This window comes from Oryzias melastigma, linkage group LG17 (assembly GCF_002922805.2).
Source record: "Oryzias melastigma strain HK-1 linkage group LG17, ASM292280v2, whole genome shotgun sequence".
Lineage (NCBI taxonomy): Eukaryota > Metazoa > Chordata > Actinopteri > Beloniformes > Adrianichthyidae > Oryzias > Oryzias melastigma.
This window is the reverse complement of record NC_050528.1, coordinates 18,529,359-18,550,224: the sequence shown is the minus strand read 5'-3', so window position 1 is coordinate 18,550,224 and position 20,866 is coordinate 18,529,359. Positions and strand designations below refer to the sequence as shown.

Sequence of the window (20,866 nt, the reverse complement as noted above, 5' to 3'; positions counted from 1 at the left end):
TATCAGATCTTTCTAATGATGCCTTTAAAATATACGCCATCTGGTGCTGCAGTTTACCCATTAGACTTAAGGTGAAGGTCATCTATCATCTATTGATTGTAAATTTAGGTTTAATGATTAATAGGTTGGTGTGTTTTCTTTTTATATTTGAGTAGGTGTTAATGTCCTGAAAAAAGTAAAATTTTTACAAGAATGTTCATTTATATTATGAAACACAGACTTAAGTTTGCTTAAGATGTATTTATTTATCATCACATTTTAAAAAATACACTTGATTAAACAATAAATGAACAGAAAGACAAAAAATGAACATTTTAAAGCAGATTATTTTTTTAAAAAAAGCTTTTATCTCTAACTTGTTGATTAAAAAAACTTAGTAAAGTAAAAAATTAAAGTAAAAAAACGATAATAAAATATTTAGAAGATTGAAATGTCCACTCGATTGTTTCTGTAACAACAAATCATCTTTCCTTGAATTGTTGCTGCAAAACCATCTTTTTCTTTCACACAATTTCAGTCGAGTTGTGGAAAGTCTTCGTTACGGTTTCCACAGTTTTGGACACCTGCAGGTTTTTGGGGCTCTCCATCGCGGCCTTTTCTGGTCCAGAGTTGACTTTGGACATGTTTTTCAGTTTTATGCTGAGAAGAAAAAAAGAAAACTAATTTTTATTAAAGATTCCTGAAAAAAATATAAAAACATTCTCATAATTGTGTTGCATGTCATACCTCAGCAAATCCAGATAATGTTTCACCCACTTCTCCTTTGGATTTCCACAGACCTGCCTGTTGTAGATGGTGTAGAAACTGTCAGAGTGAAACAAATGAAACAGATTAGGTTGAAGACAAAATCAGTGCAATGACACACTTTGCACTCTTAAAATACTTGTGTTGTGTTTTCACTTCTATTTAAGTTGTGATACATTTTCAGGTTAATTTACTCATTTTTGAGGTTATAGTGGTTTAATTTTAACCCAATTTTATGTTATTCTATTTAAGTTTGTTATTTTTTCCTGAGTTAAAATGACTCATAAAAAGTTTGTCCCCTTTAAACCTTTTAAGTGTGTCTTGATTTAATTGATGGCAAAATGATGGCCTTACAGTGAAAAAATAAAAAGGAAAATTTTTTTTTAAATGAAATATATTATTTTTAATAATAATATTTATATTTAATAATTGTATTCTGTTAAAAAAATGTTTATATAAATACAAAAAAAAACATATTTTTAGCTTTAAGAACTCATCACAGATTTATGTTGCTTTCAGCAAACTTAATTAATATTCTAAAACCTCTTCAGTTTTAAGCCCAACTGTCTATAAAGTGGGATTGAGTTTTGTCATTTTTAACAGACTGAAATCAAAATTATTTATGAAGTTAATACATTTTTTAAGATGCTAAAAAAATGCCTTTTTGGAAGTACAGAATCATTTAGTGCGTCACCAAATGAAATCTTTTCTTTAAAAAAAAGTTTTGAATTAAATCCTTGCAGATGATGTGGAGCTCTTACATGATGGCCTCAATGCGACAGTAGTTTGAATTTTGTTCTCTGTAGCCTCGAATGCGCTGGAAGGGCAGCTGCATCTTATTGTATGAAGTACAGCAGGCTAAGTTCGAACGGGCACCTAAAAAAGAACCAAAAACAAATGAACGAATTAATGAATGAATCAGGATTATTTCGTTTTAGACAATTAGAAGGACTTACTGTCAGCTGGAGCTGGACTGAGCATGCCCAGTAGGAAGCAGAGGAGGAGGGATGCAGCAGTGACACCTCTGAGAGTCATGTTGAAGTTGTTGAGTCAGATGAGTACAGTAAGACACGTTTATATACCTTTTGCCACCTTAGTTTTTTTTTCCCTGCGGCTCCAGTATTGAGAACAGGAAACCTAAAGCTATACGAAAGCAAAAGATGCTGATTTTTTTTTCTTTTTTGGAGACGTCTTTACATGATTCATTGACGTGGGCTAATCAGAGAGTCAGAGAGTACCCCAAAATCTGCCCACTCTCTTCAGCTTTTCTCCACATTTGCCTTTTTTGGCATTTACAAGTTTCTCTGTTTAGACTTATACTCTTTTCACTTAACTCCTATTGCTTCATTATATCACTTTATAGTTGAATCCGCAGCTTCCAGACCAGAAAACACTCTGACTCTTGTCCTGTGACGACATAAATTAATTGAAATGAACTTTAAACCTAAAAAAGATGATAGTCAATTCAAAACCTTGATCAGAATCTTGATATCACTTCGCGGTGAAACGCAATGGACTGTAACATGTTTTTGAAAATCCCCTTCTCACTAGACTGACCTATTTTGAAAGGTGACAGCGCCGCATCTCGCTCAGATGACCTAGATTGCATCGAACAGATAACATCTATAAGTTGTAAATGTATTTCCTGCACTTATCAAGTGCAAACATATTCCAGTGCTGCTTGCAGCAATGAAACCTTAAGAAGTGACTAAATCTTCCACTGGGTTCACTCATGTCTCCACATTTACCTGTGCTGTGACTCGTGGAGCCCCATGATAAAAGGTAAGGGAGCGATAAGGAAGGTTGGGGGGTCTTATGAAGTTAAAATGAACTTCCAGATGAACAATCCTTCAAAGGAGCTTTTTTCTTTAGAATGACCAGGATCTGAAATGAGACGCTCCCCCCAGAAAGCTCCTCTGCCCTCCCACGTCAGGCCCACGTTTCTCAGGTTAATGCATCATCCAAACATGCGTCACATTTAAATGGCTGCAGTTTCTTTTCCATTTTTTTTCTTTGACCCCCCCTATAGTTAGCACACATTACATAACCCACGGGGGACAGGGGGGGGATTTCAAGCGTCTTTACAGAACAAATCCATGATGTTTGTCTAAGAGCGATGAGGGAGTTTCCTAAAGACAAGAGCAGGTATGGGTTTTAATTAATATTGTATGTCCTCCTCTCCCCGTGAGCAGGATTTTGCAGTTGTTACCGATAAGGGGGGAGCTAATGAGATAAAGCTGATGCTTGTCTTGTTTGACAGCCTAATCCTTGTTAATCCTCCATAAAACACAGCTTCTTAACATCCTGCCTTTCACTGTGAAAGACATTCACGCAGTTTTTAAATGTCACTTCTAAGTTCATTACCATTAAAATAATTAAACACATTTTTAATTAGTTACTTTGTTTACATCAAACTTTTCCCCTTTAAAACACCTTTTATTTTACTGTATCAGTTAAAAACAAATACTTTTTTTAATTTAGAAACAAAAATAATGATTAGGAAAACATATTTTAATATAAAAGATACAAAAGTTGATTATTTTTAACATTTTTTTTATTTTATCCAGCAGCAAATAGAAGCTGAATGCCACTTATGCTGAACAGATTTTTAGTTATTTTTTTTATTGGGATTGTAAAAAACTTTAGAGTCCTGTATTGTATTTTCAAAGATAGTTACTCACAAATGGAATAAAAAAAATAAGAAGACCCTTGTAAGTATGATTGATGTGGATGTAAAATCTACATGTACACACAATTAGTAAAAGAAATAATGCAGAATAACTATAAAAAATGTAGCATTGTGTGAGTGTTTGTTGTTATTTATCATGATAATAGGAGCAGATCTTTAATGGAATCTATTATATATTTATACAATATTTTCACACTACAAACATGCTAGCATCTACACAAAGTCAGATCTTGATAATGTATTTCAGCCTCTTTTTCCTAATGAAATTGGATTTTTCTAAGTGAAGATGTCCATCCATCCATCCATTTTCTTGACCGCTTCTTCCCTTTCGGGGTCGCGGGGGTGCCGGAGCCTAACCCGGCTACTGAAGGGCGAAGGCGGGGTACACCCTGGACAGGTCGCCAGTCTGTCTCAGGGCCACAATCACACACCCATTCACTCTCACATTCACACCTAGGGACAATTCAGAGTCACCAATTAACCTATGAAGCATGTTTTTGGACGGTGGGAGGAAGCCGGAGTCCCCGGTGAAAACCCACGCATGCACAGGGAGAACATGCAAACTCCACACAGAAAGGTCCCAGCCGGGATTTGAACCGGGGCCTTCTCGCTGTGAGGCGAGAGCGCTAACCACTGCGCCACCGTGCAGCCCCAGAGAAATGTTTCTGCCCAGTTTCGAGCTGGGGACCTTTCGCGTGTAAGGCGAACGTTATAACCACTACACTATAGAAACACTGATAGTGAAGATGTCAGTTTCTTCATATTATACAGTCATGGGGCAAAAAAGTATTTATATAGCCAATAATTGTGAGAGGCCTGAACTATGAGAGACAAAATTAGAAAAAAAAATCCAGAGAATCACATTGTCTAGTTTTTTAAATAATGTATTTGTTAACTGTGGTGGAAAATAAGTGTTAGGTCATCTACAAATAAGCATGATTTTGTAGATTTTTTTTGACACATTTTGTCTCTCATAGTTAAGGTACACCTGTGATGAAATAACAGACCTCTCTATCTTTTTAAGTGGGAGAACTTGCACAATTGGTGGTTAATTAATAACTTTTTTGCCCCACTTTAGATATCTAACATCATCTAAACCCCATCCTTCCACTTCAGACACTAACTAATCATCTTCTGGTACTCATCTTTTTACAATTCTCAAGATTTACAGTCATCAACTCTTTTTAGAGGAACTGTCTTCATCTTTCTCTTTCAAAGGTGTGTGGGAGTTTTGTTTTCAGGACTTTATCTATGTTTTTTTAATATGTGGGAGTGATCTACTATAGTTTCTATCAGTTTGTGCCCCCTTATGTTCTTTGAGCGGGGGTAGAAAAATGATTTGTAGCATTTCTTCATTATGCTGAACAGATTTTATAGTTATATTTGGGATTATACTTTACATTATTTGATCAAACCTGATCTCCATTTATAAACTTGATTTTGATAAATAATTTTAAATTCTGGAAAGAAAATGGAAAAAATATTTAGAGTGAGATCTAAGAAAATATGTAGGAGGAAAAAAGTGTAGAAAGGTGGGGGAAAAATTAGAGATAGAGAAAAGATAAAACATCAAAATAGACGAGACAGTTTCTAAAGACTTAAAGACCCACTCCAATCACCTTTTGATTTATTCTAAAAGCGTTCCCAGTCGTCGTTTAATTATGATTATGTCTTTTTTAGGCAAAAATCTGGACAGTTTCTGCAAATCAGCAGCAGTTCAACTGAAACTCACCTCTAAATTGTGGATGCACAGAGTAAGCCCGCCTCACTTACCATCATCCATCTACATCTGCCAGGTGGCAGCAAAGCTAAGACGTACATGGATCTAGTCACCGACAGTTTATGCATCGGAATGAAGCAGAGCGGGGAGCCATGGTTAGCAGATTGTAGCTTCAACATCACAACTACAAGCTTTCTGTAACAGCATTTTTTGTCTGCTCCTGATTCACAACAATTGAAATAAAAAAAAAACAACTCAGTTATACAATTGCTATATTTATTTTCTTTGTATATGTCCTCCATCATGAGAAAAAAATTTCAAGCGTTATCACAACACTTTTCTTCTTCAGAATCTACTGGAATTACGTTGATTGTGTCAATGTTGAAAAATTACTGTTAATCAAAGAACATAAACATTGAAGCTCCAGTGTTAAAAATACAGAAATCTGATTTTCCTCTGAGTGGGTCTTTCATGTCAGTTTGAGGAACAAATGTTCATACAGGTGCTGGATTTTTGTGCATAGCAACACACAACCACAAACCAGCACAAAGCATGCACACATATAGCTTTGTGGATCCACACATACAACTGTACATACGTCCCAACGCCCACGCACATAGATGCACATAGATCCGCAGCATAGACACCATGCATGCAAACATCTGTGCAGCCAGGTGTGTTCAGGTTAGTGTGTGTTTCCTGGAGCGTGGAAGCTGCTCAGCTAGCCAGAGTCCCCCCAAGACCCCCTATGGAGAAAGAGCCCGAGGACAATGGGGGTGTTTGGCTCCTTTCATCCTCTCCTGTGAATTCTTAATCAAATACAATTGTAAGAAGGACCAACACTGCCTAATACTGCAGGTAAAACCTTCCTCATGACACGTTTGCTTACTATCCTATACTAACTGTGAGACCGACCCAAAATAGAAGCGCTAAAGGCGGAAAAACCACTGCGAAGCCAAAAAAAACAAAAGCTTGGCAGAACTGCGGGGAATCGCTCCGTTCTTTGAGGGTTCAACTCCATGAGTAACACTTTTCATTACACATCATTTCATGCCTTTTATGCAGCTAAAGAAAAAGCTGATTAGTGCAACTTTTTTATGACTATTCTTGTCTGCGGAAGGAATCTAATTTCTTATATCCTTCTGTTTTTTATTTAAAAGCTGTTTGTTTTGGGGGGGTTGGGACCAAAAGAAAAGATTTGGGGATGGAGGGTCGGAGGAGGGGTAAGGGTACAAACACACAGAGAGGGGGTCACCATTGAGTTGTCCACCCACACGAAGCCGCCACCCCCCCCCCCCTCCGCTTACCTGCGTGGGCGTGGGCTGAAAGAAAGGATGCAAATGCATCCACTCAAACGGGTGCGCATCTTTTTAACCCTGAATCTTAAATGCAGCCAAACAGAGTGGAATAAAAGCCTTTCTTAATGAGGCTGAAACTTACAGAAATGTAAATGTCCTTTAAAGCGTGCCAGAGCAAAAGAAGACAAAAAAATGTCTCATTTATCATGATTAGAATTGTAATGCTTTTAAATGGAGACTCAAAAGTGGTACATGTAGACTCTTTGACATACTAATATGTGAGCCAGTAGATTACTTTTTCCTCCTACATGCCATCTGCCCCGTGTGTCCAGACTGTGGGTGACTGGTGCGTCCGTGGGGCGGGAGAAGAATTATTGTGGTAAATAAGTGGTGATGTAACAGTTTGAGCTACTTTTGTTGCCCAACATCCACGGCCTGCAGACGATGAGAAGACGAAGAGTTCAGAAGAATCCTGCCGAAGAGCCTAGAGGTGTCTTAGTCAGGCAGAGCTAACTCGTGGCCGAGGGGACTCGGGAGGATACAGAAGAGGTGAGGAGTACAGAGGTGGAAGACAGCGATAGAGTGGGAGAAAGAGGAGTATTTTTAGGGTGGTCTGTTATCGGCGGAGACGATACCAGCCGGGCCACACCGCCAAGGGGGGAACAGCACCGAGCTCTCCTCAGAGACAAGAGATAAGGAGGAATAGAACAATGAGTACCCTCCCGAACATGCACTCTTAGGTCCACAAAGGCACAGATGCACACTCGGAAACAAAACCACATCCACAGGAAGACATACTGCAGCTCACGTTATCGTCTCGCAAACACTCTAAACCCCTCGTCTGTGTGGAAAGATCACATCAGAGTGGAGTTTTCGAGCTCCGGGTGTCTCCTCTGGTGACAATATCGCGGCAGAATCTGCGCTATTTTATCTCTTCTTCATTGTAATACTTCTAAGATGTAAATGCCAACCGAACAGATGGATGCAGAGAACATCTCATCACTCTGACACCATGTTTATGCAACCGCATGCAAACACTCCACACTCTGCGAGCACACACACACACACACACACGTGTTTAGGCTCCAAACCAGGGCGGTAATGGAGACTCACTCCGTTGTCAAAGTACAAACAATGACGCACTAATGGTTTGATGTTTTTGAGGCTACCTTCTTCTTCTTCCTTTCATTTGTTGAGATGTACATAAACAGGCCTGCACATCCTCCTGCCTTCACACATGCACTGAGTAATCAGCAGACAAGCAGCTGCTGTGGAAGAAGCGAAACGCCTCTGACATGCTAATGACGCTTTGTCGACCCGAGGAGTTCAACTGCACGCACTCACACTGTGCAGATTTAGAAACTCTGACTATTATCTGTCACTTATCCGAGACAATACCAGTCTAGTTGCGTGAATATTAAAAGGGTTTCACTCCCTGGGTGATATTAGCGCTCTGTAGGGCTGCAAACCAAATAAAACCCTTGTTCGCTCCAAGAATATCCAAGACAGTCTTTGATGGAAGATCCTTTTCTTTCAGAACCCCACCCCAAACACCCACCTACCCAATCAGATCCTCACTGGCAACGTGCGGCTCCTCGTCTCTCTTCCCTGCTTCTTTTGTTCATCACTCTCGGCCGCCTACACACCTACCGTCCCTCGGGCTTTTCTCTTTACACTCTTACCACACATGCACAGATTTACATTTACACTTTGTTTGTACTTCATTTTATTCCTTCCTGTCCTTTCTTGCCATCTTTGAAACCATTAGGAGCTATTAGATCTGTCTGAGAGCACATCTGCGTTTACAGTCAGAAACAAACAGCCTATATTTGGTGTTGTCCAATGCAGATGTGTGGGCAGCAGCCATCTGGGGCCCCAATCGGGACAAAACGTCCGAAGATGTGTGTTTGTGTTGTCAAGGGCCAAAGGCTTCGAGGCTGGAGTGTCATTGTGGAACCCCCCCCCCTAGAGGGCTGGGAATCTCAGGGGAGAGTGGGAAAAACATCCCGGCTATCATCAATCAAAACTTTGGTGACACAAATGACCAGAAACAAGGGAGCTCTCTCCAATAACGTCACCATGTCACCACCCACCTGTGCCACCGCACCATAGGCCCTCGCCGGACTGCGCCCGCTACGATTGGACGGCGTTTTCCTGAGCGAAATCGAGTTCCTCTCTTGGCTAATTGGGTCTTTGTGATTGCGCATTCTATCGTGATGCAGAGGAAGAAAAGGACGTGAAAAACGGTATTATGGCGGGCGAGAGAGAGTGGCAGGTCGAAGCGGGGAGTTCGGTGGCAGCCATCTCAAAGTGCCAGATGCTCTTCCTTGGGTCCATTGTGAGGCCTTACAGGGGACTGAGATGGTTTTAGCGTAGCAACTGCAAAAACACAAAAGCAAGATGGAGACCAACCAAAACCATTCGCGCAAACGGGCCGACGCCGCTGCACACGGACTCACAAACACGCTTTCTTCAAAACACTCCCTAAAAATAACCCGTTTATGTTGGCTGCTGGGTCTTGGTGACTTTTTCGTGCAGGTCATCAGAACATGATTCCCACTGCCTTTGCAATGTGAAAACGCCTTTGTTTCACCTTCTGTTCTCCCAGAAGAAAGTAGAAAACACAAAGCAAATGAAACGTCTCCAAGCTGAGCCATTAGGAGTGAATGTGTACCAGAGTGTAGGAGGACGGGTCAGGAGACCGCTCTTTGTTTGTCCCATCCCGCTTTCAACACTTTTTGTTTACAACCCCCTCTTTGTAAAAATCTCTTCCACTTCTTATTTTTCTCTCCATTATCCCCATATGGGATGTTAAATAAGTACAGATGACAGATGGTGAAGCTCCTTTTTCCTCATGTTCTTGCAGCCTTAAAATATCCAGCAGCCTCTTCTTATGGAGGATTCTTCCCTTTCCTTGCGTCAGATGCCACCAACAGGGGGCGATGTAGTCTCGGTTTTTAGCTGTTTAGATCCTCAGGACAAAGAGACGCCTACAACTTCAAACTCATTCAGGCAGCCCAACCCTTTGACGGGGAAATGTGACACATGCAAAGAAAAAAAAAAAGTGTTGAGCTATTTTGTCATCTTGTGACTAAATATGAGAAAGGGAGACCCCCTGACAGTAGTTAGTTTTTCTAATCTTTTAGATCAAATTTGAACATTTGTGGTCTTTTAGGAGAGTAGAAACCTGGGTTCACAAGGAAATCCTGTGCCAGTCCCCAGCCCGGATAAAATACCGGGTCCAGCGTAAAATTATCTGTCAAACCATTTATGTCAATCAGTGAAAACTTTAAGGTGAACTTAAATAACCTTTAAAAATACAACTTAAATCAAAATTGAGGTGCTTTTTGTGTTAAAATATGCCTAAAGTAATTTTAAAAACAACCTTTTTGTATGCTAGTTTTTAAATAAAATTATATTTAATCATAAAATTGTCAGTCTTTACTTATCTTAACCATTAACTCCATTGCTGTGGCGCGCGCTTTTCCTGACCCACAGCCCGCATGTCATTAGGCTCATGTCATTCTCCGCCAGGGGAAGTTTGGGAGTGTGAAAGACCGCCCCATTATCTGCCGCCGCTGCATCCAACTCTCTTCTTCCACACTTGCTTTTTCATTCACGCACACTTTTCCCACCGGGATGGAGCGGCATCAGCCGGCGCGCGCGGCCAGCGGGGAAATCTCCCGCTTCCAGGCGGCACACATGGCTGCTAAATTCTGGCGAACCTTGTCGGCGTCCGTCTGGATCCTTACGCTCGCTTCCAGCTCGAGGACGAGGATTTATCCCCCCAACGAAGGTGAGTGCGGAGGGAGTTGTGTGTGTGCGCACGGCCGGGGGATGCGGCGCGCGCACTGCGGCGCGTCCTGAGAGGATCTAGCCGATTGGGATGCACTTCAATAAGTTGGTTTTACGGTGTAAAAAAAAATCTGTTTTGTGATCCAATGATGCATTTAGGGATTTTGGCTAGAATAGTACACATTCTTCAGATTCCAATGTGGAAATAAACGATTATTTTTATTATTTAGTTAAATCTCATATTTCCACATAATTTGTTTAGAAAAACAACATTTTTAGAGAGAATGAATCTGACAAAGCAAGTAGTTTCAGTAAAAATGTTGTAAAAGTGACTTATTTCTGCCACTCCATCCATGTGTTTTGGATTTCAGTGACCCTGCTGGACACCAGAACAGTACCAGGAGAGCTGAAATGGGCTGCTCGCCCTTCAGAGGGAGGAGTGAGTGGGAACTTTTTTATTTTTATTTTTTATTTCTTCTTATTAGAGGCTGTTTACAATCAGCTCTTTCTTTTGAACACACACTTTGTCTCCTCACACATGCACACACACGCACACTTCTGAAAGCTGAAGCTAATCATCCCACAGATTTTGCAATGTGCTGTTGTTCACCAAGCCTAAGTGCTAATATGAGATTGCTGGCGTTGTGTTTGGCACAAGTAACGGCACAAGCCAGCTTGATGGTGGGTGTGATTTTTTAGGGATTTGAACTACTAAGCAGTTGCCAGAAAGAGTCCTTCAGACATATCTTTATATATTTTGTTTGTTTTTTCTTATTTTTTTAGTTGTTGTGATCTGGTTCTTCGCCTTTCTCTTCTGCAGAATCTTTCTCTCATCACTTTGTTGCCTCCAGAGTCTGCAGTGAACTTGAATTTTATTTTTTCAGTCACTCATGCTGCTTGATTGATGGGGTCCTGGTCTGGGCATACTGAGCTTTTGATTACAGGCACCCCCTCCTCTCCTACCTTCTTCATCCCTTAGCTGCTCACACACACACATGCACGGTTTCTCCATGGTTGGGGCAAAGCTTTCTTTTCTCTGACAGCTGTGTGTGATTCCTGTCGCAAAAACAAAAGCTCCAAAGGGAGGGAGCATCATACTCCGTCCTAAACCCAGACCAAGTTTGTGTTTTTGAGGCTGATTATCTTCTACAACTTTATTGTCGCACGCTTTGCTAACAAAGTCCTCCCTTCAACTTTTACTGACTTGGAACAAACACTAGTGATAAAATCTTTATTGAGAAAATGTCATAATTTAGTAGTGAAGTTGTGGAGTTTGATGACATTTTAATCACAAAACACACACAAACCCTCTCATTCGTGGCTCTCCCCCCTTATCCCTCTCTCCGGACACGCTGCATTTAGAGTGTATACAGCTCTGACTCGCAGGGAGAGAGCAGATTATTATTCAGTGCCAATAAAAAGCCAATTTGGAGTTGGGAGGCTCAGCGGTCGTTTGAAGGGTCACAGTACAAGGCACATAATCGGCCCCATTGAGATGGATGGTGCGGTGAAGGCTGGACCCGCTGCACTTGTGTGGAAATGTGCCGGCCTGCAGGAAACCTTGGTTTCATAGGAGCTGCTGTCCACTGCAGAATGTTGGGTTCTTGAATGCACACAGAAATGGTTTTATGGTCAAAATTTGAATGGATAGATGTAAAACACATTTGGATTTCTTTAAAAAAAAACTGTTTTTATTCATGCATCAGAATTCTTCTGGGGATTTTTATGCTTTAAGTGTTGAAATGACCTGCAGCTCCCAGCAGGGAGGCTTGTTTGCAGCCCAATTCTAGTGGGGACTCTATCTGCTTTTCTTCTGAAACTTCCACATATATAATGATTGAGTGTAATATTTTAGTTAATTAGACAAAAATGAAACACATATGACAAAAACTTTCTGCATAATCAACATGGTAGAGGACATGTGTCAAAGTCGAGGCCTGTGATGTTAAAGTTTTAAAAATTGTATTCTTTTTGAAGTGGGAGGAAGTCAGCATAATGGATGAGAAGAACATCCCCATCAGGACGTACCAGGTGTGCAACGTCTTAGGACCCAACCAGAACAACTGGCTGAGGACAGACTGGATCCCTCGATCCGGCGCTCAGCGGGTCTACGTGGAAGTCAAGTTCACTCTGAGGGACTGCAACAGCCTGCCAGGAGTCACCGGCACCTGCAAGGTAAATACATCTTACTTCCTGTCAGAGGAGATGGATTTAAGTTTACGATAAGTTTAACCAAAAGCTGCGCAGCGACAGAGATCTCCGACAAAGGCTTCTTTCATATAGTGACTTTCATCATGATTAGTTGATGTAATGACTGCAGCTAATGGATTTTTTATAGCGCTGCTACTGATTACTCAAGCAAAAAAAGCTCACTCTTCCTCATTATTTTGTTAAGAAGGGGAAAAAGCACTGCTGATAATTAATAGGCATGCCTATTTTTTTCAAATGCCTCCTTTTGTCTTGCAGGAGACATTCAATCTGTACTACCACGAGTCAAACGAAGACAGAGAGAGCTACATCAAAGAGAGCAGCTTCATTAAGGTGGACACAGTGGCAGCAGATGAGAGCTTCACCCAGGTAACAACAAACAACTGAGTCAGGCTTTGAGCTCCGTATACTGCCTCCTCCACTCACTTTAATTTGCTATGATGGGGGAAATAAAACCCTGTGGCACTCTGCTGTAATTTTCCTACTTGCACTTTTATCGTGAATGTTGGTTTTGCTGTCCCAGGAATGTTGGTGGGGTGCTTTTGCTTGGCCCTCCCTAAAGCGTCTCCAGATTTAAGTGTTGCGGGCTTTTACCTCCGAAATCAATAAAAGTTTATCTGAATGGGAGCCAAGTGCTGAAAACGGGAGGATCTGTAATGGTTTCGGCTAAAACTCCCATCTCAGATTGGAAAAGCAAATTGGATTAATAGGAGCTGACACATTTCACTACACATTCCATTACAGCGGCTCCTCTCTTCTGTCTGCTCAGGTGGATGTTGGAGACCGTATCATGAAACTCAACACGGAGGTGCGAGATGTGAAAGTGACAAACCGAAAAGGTTTCTACCTGGCCTTTCAGGACGTCGGCGCCTGCATCGCTTTGGTTTCCGTGCGAGTTTTCTACAAAACATGTCCGCTCACGATTCGGAATTTGGCGACTTTTCCCGACACTGTCACCGGTGCTGACACGTCTTCCCTAGTGGAGGTCAGAGGGTCATGTGTCAACCAATCAGAAGAAAGGGAGGAGCCTAAAATGTACTGCGGAGCTGATGGAGAGTGGTTGGTTCCGATTGGTGGATGTCTGTGCAATCCAGGATACGAGGAGAAGGGCGGTTCATGTCAGGGTAAGTGAAGAAAGTGATGGCGTCATGAGATGTTCTATTTGGTGGTGTTTGATGTCACCGTTGGTGGTGCTTTATATTACAGATATCTCACAAATACTGGGGAACATTTACTTTTAGAGAAATCATGAAAAGAATGAATACATGTTTTAGAAGATTTTCATTATGAGAATATGATTCGTAGAACATTTTCTTTACAAACTCTTTGAGATTGGGAATGATCCCAAAAAAGTATTAAATGTTCCCAAAGCAGATTCTAGCAGATTACATCTTCTAAGATGATCAAAAAGTGATAAATATTAAAAAAAAAAATCTCAAATTTTCTAACGTTAACAACTTTTAAGGGGAAAATTTGATTTGCATTGATAAACTTGCAATGCAAGACACAGATAATAGATAATATTTCATATAAAAAACATTTATTGTTGATATATTTTTGATTCATTGGTTTATTTCAAGCATTATTGTTAAAAAAAAAAATCACACATTCACGTCAAAGTCACAACAGTAATAGTGAAATGCTTTGATTATTGAAACCAAAACAAAGAAAATAATGGGAATATCACATGAACATAACAGTGTAATATTGGGGTGTAAGAAAATATCGATTTAGTGAAATATTGCTAATATTTGGCGATATTTCTATCGATTTAAAATACTGCTAAGGAGATATTTAGTGAAGTATTCAAAAGCAAACATGTAGTTGAGTCTTACTTTTATTTTCCGCTTAAGTATTTTCTAAATGACCTAAAGAGAAGAACAGTGAATTTGCTTGTTTATGAGATACAGTTGCAGGATTTAATGTTTTGATCATTAAATAAAATGTCTTTAGTTTTTTTAAAAAGAACGTATTTATATTCAGGTAATTCTTAAGTCATAATTTTAAAAAATATGGAATATTGTCTGGTACTGTCATGGGATATATTGGGATGTGTATCTTATCGCGATATGTATCGTATCGCTAGACTCTTCCCAATACAAAAGTAGAGTTTGACTTTAACAAAACATGAAATATAAAAGATATTCACACTTTTAGTTGTTAAAAAGGAGGGACTATAGAAGCACAACTCATAAACTGCACCTATTCTACTATTTAATGAAAAGGAAATTAAAAATGAAGGAAAATAACTTTTATTTTTCAATACAAATCTGTTATTTATTTATTCTAAGAGTGAGTTTTGTGAGGATTTGGTTCTGATCTTGTTCTGTCACACCAGGTTCAGGTCCTCCACAGCTGTCTTCACTTAGTTAATGATCCTTAGTCTTCATAAGTGTCCGGTTTGCAGTTCTTCATTGTCAGCTCCTCTGTTTTGTCTGTCTTTTGTTGCTCCTTTGGTTTTGTCTGATTTTCTTTAGTAAATGTTTAAGTTTGTGCCAGTTAGATTCTGCATTTTGGGTCCAACACCACCAGTTCCTGAAAAGCTGTAGTATTTCTTTCATTGTAGAGTTTGAAACTTTTGGATGAAAATCACCAGATTTATTTCATGGAATTTTCACAGGCATGTTTTCTTATTTTTAGTGTTTTTTTTAAATACATTTATGGAAAAACGATAAACTTTTTCATAACCTACAGTGTTCTAATTATAAATTCAACACATCAGCTGTTCTATTTTGAACGTGGCGAAGTTTCCACTGAATAACAAAGCCTTCTTGTGATTAAAAAAGTTGCTCATGGCTGTACCCAGACAGAAAATAAAGTGTTACTTACACTTTATATTCAACACTAATTCAATGAATAACAAAAAATGTCATTGAGGGAGCTCTGATGAATGGCTTCTGAGCTTATGCAGGACTAAGATTGATCATCTTAGCCTGTAAAATTTGTCACACCCTGAATAAAAGTAAAATTTTAAGTCTCATTACATGTAGGGGAAAAATAATCTGCTAACTGTTATTAGCCAGACGAAAAACAGGTTTTAGTCTGACACATATTGACTTAAATCAAGCGTTTCATTGTTAGCTGAACAAACCCAAACTGTGCTGTTGGGAAATGCACTTTTATGGTCCTTTAGAGTCGGATTGGACCTTTAGTTGTTGGACAAAAATTCATAGAAGTCAGTCATTTTGTATAAAAGACTAACTTAAGGACAATCAAATGAACAGAAAAGTTTGTAAATCTTTTCAACTCAACTTGAAATTCTAAAATATTTCATAAATCTAAAAATCTGTATTTTTTCTTTTGGAGACTTGGACTGACTTAGATCAAAGAATCCGTTCTTCTCCTCTGCTCGCGTTTTGGAACAAGAACCGTTTAATGGCCGACTCCAACTAAAAGTATGCTTTCGCCATCTGACCAACAAGATGTCTCAGTCCTGAGGAAACAAACATGGGAGCCGCTCGAATGGATGTGGAGGAGATGTTTATATGAACTTTGTGATTGGGAAACCTTTTGCATTTATGTGAAAAGTAGAAAGTAAAAACAACAGACAAGCTGGAGACATTTTTACCACATGACTTGTCTCCAACTATTCAGTCACATGTGCAAGGAAGACACAAAATGTCGATTCCAACACACACACACAGATGGACGGGGACCAATAGAAAGAGGAGGAAGAAAAAAACTTGCTGATCTACACCCTCAGTTTTATTTATGAAGCCTGTCCCAGAAGGCTAATTGTATAACAAACAGACCTATAACTCAGAGAGAACAGAGCTTGGAAAGCCTGAGAGATGGACAGAAAGAGGGGGATGCACTTTAAGCGGCAGTTGGCGATAAAGGGAGGAGGGAAAACTTGACTTTCCCTCAATGCAGGGAGACCAAAGCCAGAAGTTTCAGTGTGACAAATGTTCTCTGAAACCTTTACCCAGTCTGCCCCATTTGTTCCCTCTGAAAAGGGGAGGAGTTTGGCGGGGAGGTCTGAAAGATGTTTCTCCTCAGCGAGATTTAGGAGATCTCCTTGACTCCGCGGAACCTCCAGCAGATGTGAAGGGCCTCGGGGCTCCTCTCCTTTCATTCTCGGGTTCTTGCTGCCTGTCAGGCTGTTGGCCGGGAGCAGCTGACTCAGTGGAAATCCATCAGTGCCTGAATGAATACAGGATGCCGCTAAGCAGAATCTCAGATCCTGGAGTGCGAGATAAACACCTCCCGATCCGCGTTAACAAAGCTCCGTTTGGAGGGACAGAAGTGCGGGGAGGGATGAAGGGAAGGTAGATAGAAAATCATTCACTTCTCACGTCCACGGGGTCAAAAGGTTCCCTAATCTTCTGGCCTCCCTGCAGGCACCATACCAGACTGAGGGAACCAGGGAAAGTCACCTCTGATTACAGGCTTTGTTTCTCAATAAACCGAGAAAAATGAGTAATGCACTCAATTAGGAGCTTGGCATTTGGGGAAATCCCTAATATGAGTTCCCCTCGCCAAGAAATAGTCCACATAAGCTCCCCTAAAACACCATAACATGTTTTCATAATGTGAATTCTGCATGGGTTCAAAAGAATGGAGGAGTGTGGAATAAAAAAAATCTGTAAAACATTAATGCGGGAGTAGGCAACTGTTTTCTGTCCTCAGACGTTGAGCAATTACTACTTCATGCCAGAGAGCAAAGTCCCACTCTTCTGTGTGCTGCTATCCAAGATTCTTCATGCTTGTGTTCTGGCCCGTCTTTCTACATGTGTGTACTTCTCCAGCAGGCCAAAGTATGTAGCTGGCAGGAACCTCACCAATCTCCCTCGTCTCTTCAGCTGAATCCTCACAAAGAGGAGGATGCAGCTCTCCCTGGTTTGAAACATCTTCAGATTGAGTCGGTAACGGCTCCAAACGTGTTCGGCCAAGCCAAACACTGGGAAAGAGCTGGCTGGGTTTCTGAAGTTATTAGGACTCCTTATAAACGGACCACAGAGATTTAAAGCAGTTAAGACATTTTAACTGCATTTTTAGCAAAACCTTAAAGACCCACTGCAGTGAAAATTTGTTTTTGGTGTTTTTAATGTGTTCTTGTGGCATTTTTCTCATAAGAGGACATATATAAAGAAAATTCTACTTAAAATTGTATTTAAATGGCAAATGTCATTCAAAAAAGCTTGTAAGTGTGATGTACAAATTTCTACGGCAAGCCATAAGCTCATCATTCTGATGTATCCACTCTTTGTTTTCCTGGCATCTGATTAAAAGCTTTATGACTGGATAGCTCCAATATTGCTCGCCATTTTTGTTGCACCACTAATTTTAGGTTGTAAACTAGCACGTAAACAGATGGATGATGGGAAATAAGAGCTGACTTACTTCACCTTCTCAGAACTCGGAGGCAAATTTCTAATGAACTACTGCCGCTCTGCAGAAATTGTTTTTATTTATTATTTTGTCTAAAATTAAATCCTTATCCTAATTAATCACAATTAAAAGATCCCTGGGAATGTTTTTAAAATAGATCCAAAGATGAGAGAGGAAGAAAAGTTAAAAAATGAGTAATTTCCCATTTAGAAAAGCTTTGTGCATATTTTACAGCTTAATCCAAAAATACTTCTAAAGTGCAGCAACAGTTAGGTTAAAAACAAAAAAATTATACAAAAGTTTTAATCTCTGATAGAACCATTTCATGGAATCTGTTCTGCTAAAAATGTTTCCCAGTGGAATTTAGGAACTAAAATGAAACCATAGACAAATCTTTAAGTTAAATATGTTAACACCTTTATTTGGACTTAGCTGGGACAACAGCAGCCTTTGTGCAGCAGCCATGTGCCATGTGAAAAGTTCATTTTCACTGTTGACGCAGGATAATGAGGATGAAGATGATGAGGGGAGAAGCTCCGGAGAGGAAGAAGGGATTAGATGCTGAATGGGGTGAGAGGGACGATTGAAAGAGGGCCACTGACAGCAGAAGGCATCAATACACGGCTGCTCCTCCCCCGCTGGGGGTCCGTCCCCCGGTGCAAAGGGACACGGAGAGAAAACACAAGAGAGAGGGAACTCCCCCTCTATTCTAAAGCTGCTGTTCAGGCCGGGGTCACCGCTGAGCCTGATGAAGACGTCAGAAACGGTGACTGACAGCCTCTCGCGTATGTACATCCAGGGAGAGTTCAGGCTCAGGGTGCGGGGTCATGACCGGAGGAGATGAAGACGTCAAAAGTTTGACAGCTGTGATCCGTCTGGAATGATCGGAAACGAGACAACAGAAAGAATCTGAAATGCTAACCGTCTGCATAATGAAAAAAAGCTTTTTTTCTTGTTTTTGTTTCGCCGCCTCTCCCTGTTGTCTGACTCCACATACGAATGTTTGTGTGTCTTTGTGCGCTCATGCCTTCCATGGAGATTTCACGCTCGTGCGTCTCTCCAGTGCACCTGCAGCGTCTCGTCAGCAGCAGAAGGCACTTGGACGGGAAGGATGACCACGCTGATAGAGAGATTTTTGAAGGAAAGAGAAAGCTGTGGCAGGAGCGACTGTGTAATCTCCGCATTCAGTCCCTCTAATTATTGCACTGCATTTTTGGATGCGGAAAATGTTGGATTGCTGGTGTAAGAGTATGTGTGTGCGATCTGATGCGCGTACTGTATCTCGTAATTTTTCTGCCCAACAAAGCCTTCCCTCCAATCCACTCACAGCTTGGAAAGATGCCCAAGAATGCCTGGAGAAGGGGGAAGCGTGTGGAAGTGTGTTTTCCTGCATACCAGGTGACAATGCAGGCAGTAGATGTTTCACGGGCGATCGGCTGAACCCAACTCAGGTGGGGGGGAATGATTTGCATTCCAGCATTACAATCAAGGCCCCGCACATGCGTGCGTGAGCGCTATTGTCTCCCTCTCGCAGGTTGGTCTAAACGTAGGGGGGCTTTGCCAGCTCCACCAGGCTGTCTGAAGCTCTCTGGCATCTGAACAAGCTTCACTCTCCCTCATTATCCCTCCTTTCTCTTCTCCAACTCCTCTCCCTGATCCACAGTCAGGGTTTTTCTTTTTTTTTATATCGAGGGGGGGTGTTGCTGCTGGTGGTTGATGTGTGTCTGATAGGGAGGAGGGTTATTGTTGTAGAGCCTCTTTCACATGCTAATGCTGCGCTGAGGCTTTTGGGCAGACACACACTAACCAATCAACTCCGATTTCTCTTCAAACCGGATTCCACCAATACTTGGATTTCATGAAAGCAGCGTCTTTGGCTGAGTGTGTTTCTAAGGTTTCTAAATGAAAACTGACTCCTAAATGCCCCTGCTGAAATTGGCACTCTGTAAGTTACCCCCCTCCCCTCCCTCCACATGAACAAATACAGTAGAGGAATCTAAAACTCTCATCCCCAGCATTTCTGTGGGTTTTAATTAAAGGGGCCACGACCCCGCTGATTAATAGTGTCCCTCCTGCTTGTGTGACAGTCTATCAATCCCTGCCTCCATCCATCAATCCGTCCCTGCCTTCATCCATCACCCTGACGAGTGTCAGACTGAAGCAGTCAGGGGTACTTCCTCCATTCCCACCCCTCCGCTGCAGTGAAACAAGGGATGATGACAGATAACATGGGGTCAAGGAGAATCCAAACACACACTTGCACACATACAGTGTGCCGACGAGGCTCTTAGCTGGATTTGCAATGAGCTGCATTTGCATTTTAGGTAGCAGAAGAATGCATATGCAAATGCAGACAATGCTGATAATAATCAAAGGGCACCTTCCCCTCCATGTCTCCTCCTCCTCGTCATTCCCACTTTTTTTCCCTTCACCTCTTTATCTCTCGCTCCTTGTCAGTCTCCAGTGTTTTCTCTCCCCCCTCAGCCTTCCCCTTTCCTTTGCATTCTCCAAACAGCTGATTTGAGTGTAATTATCTGTCTTTTCTTGCAAGCGGAATATTAATGGGACCCCACACACTTCTGCTCAAGTTTCCCCCGTATGTTCTGGCCGGATCCCGTGTTCTGTGTTTTTGTGACCTCCTACTTTTACTGGTCTGTGCACTCGCCTCTGCACCATAGGGTTAATGGTGGGTTAATGATGCCCTCATGGGCTCTTATTCCAGGTCACCAGCACTAAACTCTTCTGTCCAAACCAGACCTGAAGAAGACACAAAAGGCTACAGAAAGCTGGGAGAATAGAGACGTGAGAGGGCGCTGACAGAAGTTTATGGCTTCAAATGCCGTTCTTTCTCTTCATCCTGCAGTCTGCTGTGAGGCAGGAAGAGAGGATTGGATGGTTCAGAGACAAAGGCAGCGTCCTGCTCTCTGCCAGAGGATGCTTTAAAGACCCACTCCAATGAAAATGCTGTTTTTAACATCTTCTTGTGGCATTTTCTCTCATGATGGAGGACGTATAGCATATTTGTGGCACTATGGGTGGATTCAAACTGGGAATATCTGTTGATTCGGATCGAGTTCTGAA

The 20,866-nt window shown here is 41.2% G+C and overlaps 2 protein-coding genes across 2 annotated transcripts in view; one reads left to right on the top strand and one right to left on the bottom strand.

The window, feature by feature from the left end:
- Positions 1-324: 324 nt before the first annotated feature.
- On the bottom strand, positions 325-3,131 carry LOC112147633 (C-C motif chemokine 2). Its single transcript, XM_024274157.2, has 4 exons — positions 1,701-3,131; positions 1,506-1,620; positions 727-804; positions 325-639 (listed from the first exon to the last, which is right to left on the bottom strand). The coding sequence occupies exons 1-4, from the start codon at positions 1,777-1,779 to the stop codon at positions 504-506; spliced, it is 408 nt and encodes a 135-aa protein (XP_024129925.1). The 5' UTR covers positions 1,780-3,131; the 3' UTR covers positions 325-503.
- A 6,755-nt stretch (positions 3,132-9,886) lies between these two features.
- The window catches only part of LOC112147698 (ephrin type-A receptor 4-A), a 28,622-nt gene continuing 17,642 nt past the window's right edge, over positions 9,887-20,866 (top strand). The window contains exons 1-5 of the mRNA XM_024274252.2: positions 9,887-10,247; positions 10,618-10,685; positions 12,224-12,421; positions 12,713-12,823; positions 13,224-13,578. Coding sequence (XP_024130020.1) covers positions 10,091-10,247; positions 10,618-10,685; positions 12,224-12,421; positions 12,713-12,823; positions 13,224-13,578 — 889 coding nt within the window. The 5' untranslated portion in view covers positions 9,887-10,090. The remainder of the gene's footprint in view (positions 10,248-10,617; positions 10,686-12,223; positions 12,422-12,712; positions 12,824-13,223; positions 13,579-20,866) is intronic.

Excerpts from the sequence above, each read along its gene's own strand:
- LOC112147633 (XM_024274157.2), bottom strand. The coding sequence starts at position 1,779 with ATGACTCTCAGAGGTGTCACTGCTGCATCCCTCCTCCTCTGCTTCCTA. Across the intron at positions 1,621-1,700 it reads CAGTCCAGCTCCAGCTGACA|GTGCCCGTTCGAACTTAGCC; the intron begins GTAAGTCCTTCT and ends GTTCTTTTTTAG. Across the intron at positions 640-726 it reads CATTATCTGGATTTGCTGAG|CATAAAACTGAAAAACATGT; the intron begins GTATGACATGCA and ends TTTTCTTCTCAG.